This window comes from Elaeis guineensis, chromosome 15 (assembly GCF_000442705.2).
Source record: "Elaeis guineensis isolate ETL-2024a chromosome 15, EG11, whole genome shotgun sequence".
Lineage (NCBI taxonomy): Eukaryota > Viridiplantae > Streptophyta > Magnoliopsida > Arecales > Arecaceae > Elaeis > Elaeis guineensis.
Genome location: NC_026007.2, coordinates 72544508 through 72552192, shown reverse-complemented (window position 1 = coordinate 72552192; position 7685 = coordinate 72544508). Strand labels below are relative to the sequence as shown.

The 7685-nt window shown below is 37.4% G+C and overlaps 1 protein-coding gene across 1 annotated transcript; it reads right to left on the bottom strand.

Moving 5' to 3' along the window:
- Window positions 1–983: 983 nt before the first annotated feature.
- On the bottom strand, window positions 984–3802 carry LOC105058676 (purple acid phosphatase 17). The gene is given in 8 exon segments (XM_010941677.3): window positions 984–1473; window positions 1572–1596; window positions 1599–1638; window positions 1749–1877; window positions 2074–2201; window positions 2281–2388; window positions 2491–2647; window positions 3536–3802. Coding segments are annotated over 8 exon segments (993 nt in total). The 5' UTR covers window positions 3731–3802; the 3' UTR covers window positions 984–1262.
- Between the last annotated feature and the right edge of the window lie 3883 nt (window positions 3803–7685).

Sequence of the window (7685 nt, the reverse complement as noted above, 5' to 3'; positions counted from 1 at the left end):
TCATTCTTAATACATGGAACGCAGTGACAAGGAAAAGCGTGGTTCCACATCCCTTTCGTTTCAGCAGCATCTAGTACCGAAGCTATCTATTGCAAAATCTTATCCAGAGGAATTTTATTTCGTTGGCTGCGGGGACCATCTGCATGAAGCTGACGGATTTGTTGCGGAACTTGCTCTGGTCCTGCTCCATACGCTTTGCAAGCTTTCTTTAGTCTGCCTATCTGGCTATCTTATATTCTATAAACTAATGCTTTGTCCATTTTGTTGAAATAAAGTACCCATATTGAAGCATAAATCAAGAAAATATTCAGTTTCTGTCGTTATCTCGTCTCCACTCCTTTTTTAATTTGGTTAGGGATCGAGGATGAGCTGGGTGCACATCTGATGGTTGCTTACAGATGACAATATTCACTAGTTCTCTTCTAGGAAGGCATTCTGTTTCAATTATTTGTGCCGTTGTACACTACTCCCGTTCAAAAAGTTTGTTCTTTTGTTCTCTCTCTTTTTGTTTAGGGTAACCAAAAAGTATATTCCTTCAGAAATCAGCCTTGATTTGTTGGCTTTCATTGCAAGGAAGGCCCAATGGTAAGGATACTCTGCAGTGCGCCAGCTGCACCATAGATTGCTGTATAGCCCTCGAAGACCATCATCAGAAGATAGACAGCCATCAGATAAGATGGTCCATAAACATGGATGTGTTATGCACAGCATGTATTATTTGATATAGTTGTCCATCTTTTGACGGCGGTCATCAAGACTTGTATAGCACTCTACAATATGGCCCATGCACCGTAGAGGATCCTGGTTGAAGTCATCCCCATTTCGAACTCCAAAGAGACACATTCACAGTCCCAGTCCTATTCCGTAGTTTCAAACGTAGGCCCCTCTTGTGTGTCCATTATCTTATGCAGAAATCACTACAAACCAAATCACTCTGAACTGAAAGATGAAAGCTAGTGGGGTGGCTACTGCCAGCAAAAAGATTGATCACAACTAAACTGGTAATATTATATTATTTAAGTTCAATAAAACTAGTACATTTGGTGTAAGTAATCCTCAAATCCTCCGCTTATTTTTTTCTTTTTTTCTCTTGCATACAGCTCATCCAGCTCTAATTGATGGGCTGCACGCATACCACTATCTTGGCATGCATCCCATGATACACCATATCAGTATGCAGGTATCCTGATCCTATTAACAACAACTCCAATGGCTATAGTATGCACAGGGGGCTCACACCATCCTATTTGTGTTCACTTCTACTACATTGCAGGGTGAAGCTGTTTGGCCATGCTCCATTTGTACAGAACTCGGCCGAAGACATCATAGAACACCACGTCAGCATTTGTCTTGGTTAATTGAAGTGACATGAACCCTTGGCCATCATGGAAGAATTGAAGTTTATCTGCGTTTGGAGTGAAGACACCCCTCCATGCCTTTGAGCCGCCTCCACTTGTCAGATATTGGAGTGGACTGCAAGTATAATCGTCACCATAAGATTGAAAAATTCTAATGAGTTAAAATAATACATTAATAGCTATATTAATCTTTTAAAGCTATTAAACATATACCTGTCCTTACTGCTAATATGCTCAGGCAATGGTCATGCCCATTTATATACAAGTCGACTTCATTAGCCTGCAATAATGCCGTGATCACAAGAGTTACCGAGACTTTTCTAAAGCTTTAAGCATGAAAACTTTAATCCAAACGAGTCCTATGTGTACAATGTATTGAAAATCATTTACCTTAAGAATGGGGAGCAGCAGTTTCAGGAGCTCTTCGGTGTCCCCATGTTCACTGACGCTTCTTATGGCATGGTGTCCCACAACAATCTTCCATGTTGCTGAAGATTCTTTCAGTGCCTTATCCAAATCCTAATGAGAAGTTCAAAGAAATTTAGTTCTAGTGGTTCTCCTGCTAAACTTTTGGTTAATGTTCTACAGTCAAAATGTACTTCTTCCCCAGAATTATATTGAGGAACTAAAGTATTTCAAATGTAAATGTATTGATCAGGATCATACATATAAATTTGTAGTACTGGAGGAATGGAATGGGATGTTATGAATTTACCTTCAAGAGATTTGAGATATAATTTTCACGAGGAGCGACTTCCCTCCAATCATAGTGACAGTCATCTAGATCATGCCAATATGATTCGACAAAGGGAGTAGTATCCACAAAGAAAAACTCCACCATTTCTAACAAAAAGAAGAAGATTAAACAGATGTCACATTAACTTAGACCCATGATCAAAGCACAGATGACAAAGTTCTTCACCTGCATTAACAATAAAAGATCTCATGCAAATCCAACGGCTATCAATCTTTTGGAGGACAGGATTCAATTGTGCTAGCGCGTCACCCCTATAATCATGATTTCCAAGAACTACAAAGAATTCACAATAACATTATTCAGTTTAACATCTAAGAATACTGGGCTTAGCAGACAAAAGTATCGATACAAATTATCATGTCTTAGATAACGTACTGGTATACCATGGCCTTTGTAAGCTCTTTGCAGTGTATACGTTAGTAAATGACTCCTCGAATGCCTTGTCATCGATGCCTGTTAATCCATCTTCATAGAAATTATCGCCAGCCGATATTACAAAATCTATATCTAGCTCCTCTCCAATCCTTCCCATCTGGATCAGATCAAGTTAGTTTTCTGAGTCTTGTTCGGTAATTGGCCTGAATATTTCCAATCTTATGAATTACTGACTTGTAGGGATCTCTAGTCTAGTTTGCACCAAGCATTACCAGTATCTTGGCTAGAGAGCTAGGAGAGAAACTTTTCCTAACCATAAACAAAATGAGCAAAGATTTACCCATTTTGGGATTATAAAGTTAAAGCAACTAAATAATCACTAATGACAGAAGAAACTGTAGATCTAGTTAAATAATCACGTATGCTTTCCATTTCAACTTTTATGAAACTTAACTGACATATTCCTTGGAGCCATCCAACTCTACCCTAAGCCATTATCGCAATTTATTCCAGCTGCCTTTGGGCACCTTGAGACCACTCTTCCGAGGATAACTTGCCTAACAAAGTCTCTCTTTCCTTGGTATTTTCCTTCCCTTGTCTTGGAAGGCAAAATATCCTTTATGTACTCAATTGTCTAACCATAAGGTGAACAACTTATGTTCCTATCTTTTATTGGTGACACACCCTATTTTGTTTTCACAGTCTTATTTATGTAAAAGATTGGACAATGTGATACTCCAAATAGTAACTGGTCAGAAAACCATCTCTTTAAAAACAAATATGTAATTTTTGTTCATCAAAAAAGAAGAAGAAGAAGAAGAAGAAGAAAAGTGGACAACCAAATGCCTGCTGACCTGCAAGGACTCATTATATCGAGTTTTTCAAAAAAGAGATACTTCCTAAATATTAAAACAACAAGAAAAAGAAAAAAATATGAGATTGAGAAGAAGGGAATTGGAACCGCTCATGTGAAAAGATAAAAATTATTGTTGTCTCTGAATCTAGAAAAAGCTAAAAAGAAAGATGAGAAAAAGGGAATTCGCACCTGTGTTGCGACTTCAGATTGATTATATTGTCCTTTCCTTCCCCAGTCTCCGATCACCAGAAGGCTTAGAGAACCATCATGCTTTAAAGGGTGCTGGAGCCTCTGAAGCTCTGCAGAGGAGGGAAGAACGAAGGAAAGACCCCCCACGAGGAGAACAAGAGCCAGAGCCATGGTCTCGCTGCAAAGGCTAGCCATGGCTCCGGTTTATTGAAGAGCTAAAGGAAGATCGCCGAGAGCAAACAAGAGGATGAAATAATAAAGAGAGGTTGAGGATGGTCATGAAGAAACCCTGGAGAGGCTTTTATAATAAATCGGGCGGGGAAAAGGGAGGCTGTTACCCGGGGGCGGTATCCGTAAATCGAAGGAATTAGTGGCATCCAATCGAATATTTCGCCTGGCTTTCGGACCGCCCATCACCGGTTGACCCGGTTTCCGCGGGGTGGAAAGTGGAATCGCGGAGGACGAGAGGAATGGGCGGTAGCCGGTCACCGGCCGGTTCTTTGGTGTACGTGATGGGCTGTGATTGCTTGTTGGGTTCAGCGGGTGTGGGCTCCCACTTGGTGGGTGGGCAAGGTTTTCGGAAGGTGGGCCACATAGAATATCGTAGAGGGCGGGTTTTCTATTTTGCTATGATTCTTCTAATAATATTTTTTAAGCAAAAAATCTAAAAATCAAAGATTCTTATCAAAAAGAATTGTTAGTCTATAATTGAAAACAAAAATGCATAATTTCTTTCTACCTTATTTTTACAAGATCTTTTTTATCGATACATGTTACGTGATCAAATAATATATACTAAATAAATTAATCATCAAGCAAGTCAATACATACTTTTAAAAAAATTAATACATAATTTTTGAAATATAAAGTTCATTAATATACAGTATATGGCTAAATGATATATAATTTTTTTTTTATAGAATTCTTGCCAAATTTTTTAGTATTTATTTAAGCCACCAAGATACATTTCTCATCTTTCTGGCTAAGAACAAGTGTATTTAAGCTACCATGGGCATTCTTCTTGATCCATGCATGTGCATCATGGAATTTGATGTGTACCACCCAACATCCTCTAAATCACACCAGTATTTGGATGAGATCCATGGGCATGCACACAATATATTCGCCTCAAACCAGTATTTGGATGAGATCCATGGGCATGCACACAATATTTTCACCTCCGGTTGCCTGTAGAAAAATTCTATCAGCAAGGCAAAAAGTTAACTATCCTAGTTCTATTAGGATAATTGGCATCCAACTCTGTATAGGACAAGTCGTTGAGTTTGGTCTATACTGATGGCAAATTAGCATTTAAACAGAACTGATCATGCAGGACTATGGCTATCTAGAATTTTACATTATCCAATTTGACTCTTAGCTTGTGCTGGGTAAGACCCGGGTCAACTGAAATTCTTTGTGCACCGCGAGCAGTGCAGAACTACGTGCACCATATGTGGTGATTGGCTCACACACGGGGTTGAAAGAAAAAAAAAAAATTTTTTGTGCGCCGCGCCCCGACCCCGAGTGTGAGTTAATCACTGCAGGCAATGCGCGTGTTCTACAACACCCATGGTGCACAAAAAAATTTTCTTGGGTCAAAAGGCTTGGGCAAATCTGGCCGGGCCCAATTCGAGATTAGGTTAATATATACCAACGCTACCAAAGCTATGGTTTGGACTCGAAGCCAGGGTTTCAGTTCAAAAGGGCAAACGATACATGAAGCAAAAAACTGATTGGATTGTTAATTCATCTTTATAATTCCACAGTCCAACAATGAGTAATTCAAGAAATTCAATATATCTGTGGCTATGAATCAGTAGAAAACACTTGAAATTGTATACAGTTATCTCATGGCAAAAATATTTATATGAGAACTTAGAAATGGATCTTATATTTAAAATTAACAAAAAAATCATAAATCATCAGATCATGATCCTTATAATTTCAATTTTAAGTAAAGTAAATAATAAAACTGAAAATAGAATATTTTTAGCATGGAAAAGACATAATTTATAAAGAAGTAAAAAGGAACAGATTTATAGCATGAAAATAATTATGTAGTGCTTTTCTTGTTCATATAGTTCCTAACGCACAATAAAACTAAGTTTAAATATAAGATGTTAAACTAGAAAATCAAAAAGAAAAACAATAAAAATCAATCTACAGTCCGTCCGGATAAAGGCCAGCTTCGATCTTAATTAGAACTCTATTACAACTATGGGGAAGCTATTTATTTTTCTTTTCTAATGAAAAAAAATAAAGAGGAAGTTCAGGCCTTAACCAAAAGCATCCGCTATTGAAATATAAACAAATTGCTGGTATATGTTTAGCACTGAGCCCACCCTAAGACCATAAAATGCCCACCGTTGGATGTATGTATTTGTGCATGCATGCATACGTGCATGCGTTCGAGGTCTAGTCCTTTGTATATTAGCACACTAATCATTATTCATTAGAACTTCTGAAAAGAAAATAGTATTGGATTTTGATTGTACCTGGCAAATGTCTAAAATGTCATCCAAAATTTGATAAAAAGTCCTATACTCTTCATATTATTTGTAAAAACATGTAGTTAGCTGTTATGAATAACAATTATACATGGGACTTAATGCTAGCTAGGTATGTCAAACTCTCAGTTATAATTATTAACACTGAATTGAAGCTAGTAGCTAGATAATATATCTAATCAATTCACGTCCAATGAGTTTTTCCCCGGAAAACTGATAAGTTATTATTGTCACCATTATATAACTTTTAATAGCATTAATCTAAACAGTTGATGGAAATTAGTATTAATCTTAATTAGCTATCCATTTATTCTGCAATCGTAGCACTGGTCCTAGCGTTTTATCTTCATGTATCTACTCCATTCTTGGAGACTACTCATTTCTTTCAAGCTCTCTTCCAATGGCTCCCATAGGGCAAAAGCGTGAGCCACAACAGCTTATCTCCATCTCCAGATCAGGCCTTTTTCTGGCCTATAAATTATATGGGTGGGCTTTAATTGATGAGTGGTCCTAGCAAACCTCCAAGGAACCTGTTATCGTAGAACTTACGAACAGGTATTATTAGTGTTCAGAATTAGTACGCAGTTTAGAATTTACCAACTGTTATTATTATTTAAAGAAATAGATGAATTCGAAGTTATTAAAGAGGACATTATTCTTGTATCAAGAAAAAGAGGATATGGACATTATTCATTTGAACAACTTGTGCTAGTACCTAGCATCGTCATCCAACTAGACTTGGAACCAGATCATTCCCAAGAAGATATGCTTGCTGGAAATGATGTCTATCCTATAGGGCTACCTTTAGGAAAGGCCTATTTACAAGCATTTGTGCCAGGGGAATCCAATCCAATGACATAAAGGCACATCTATCTCACATAACAGGGGCCTACCAAGAACTTCACCCCTTTCTCATGTGATCTATGAGGAAGAAGTCTTTGATTTGTTTCATCTTTTTACTACATCCATCAAAGGGACTCTTCTTGCTTTAATTCATAGTTGTGTAGCTTAAAACCATTCTTTTGTGGTGGAGCATTCCACCTGATGAAATAAAAAGGTTATCCTATTTCCCACCTTCTTTCCTCCGGTCAAAAGGCCAATGATTGATGGGAAAAGTTTGTTTTGCTCTACATATATAGAAAAAGAAAAAGATAGACAGGAAAAGCTTATACCAAATTCACATAAAGATATGGGTCGTGAAGTTTATTTGGGGCCCACCACATTAGATTTCATTCAAAGTCTCGAGCGGAGAATAGTTGAGATTTTTTCCTTTCTTTTTTTTTTATCCTCCAAAAAGTTGGGCAGGAAAGCCTCAAATTTAGGAAAACCTAGCTCTAGGTGCTTTTTGTGACGCGTGTTAGGTTTCCCATAGCGTGGCTGGAAATTGTCCTTCTCTAAAGTGAAAAACCATAAAAGGAAATTTAATTCATGTTTCCAGTGTTGAATTTATGGTTACTATTAAATTTAGATTGTGTTTGGTAGCTGACAATCTATCCAAATTGCTGGAAATTTAATATGATTATCTGGATTATCATATTCGGTATACTTTTTGGACTGAAAATTCAGTTGCCTTGACAATCCAGATTATCTTGCATGAAGTAATTTGGATTACCAAGATGAGGAATAGCTATTCAAATTCTCAC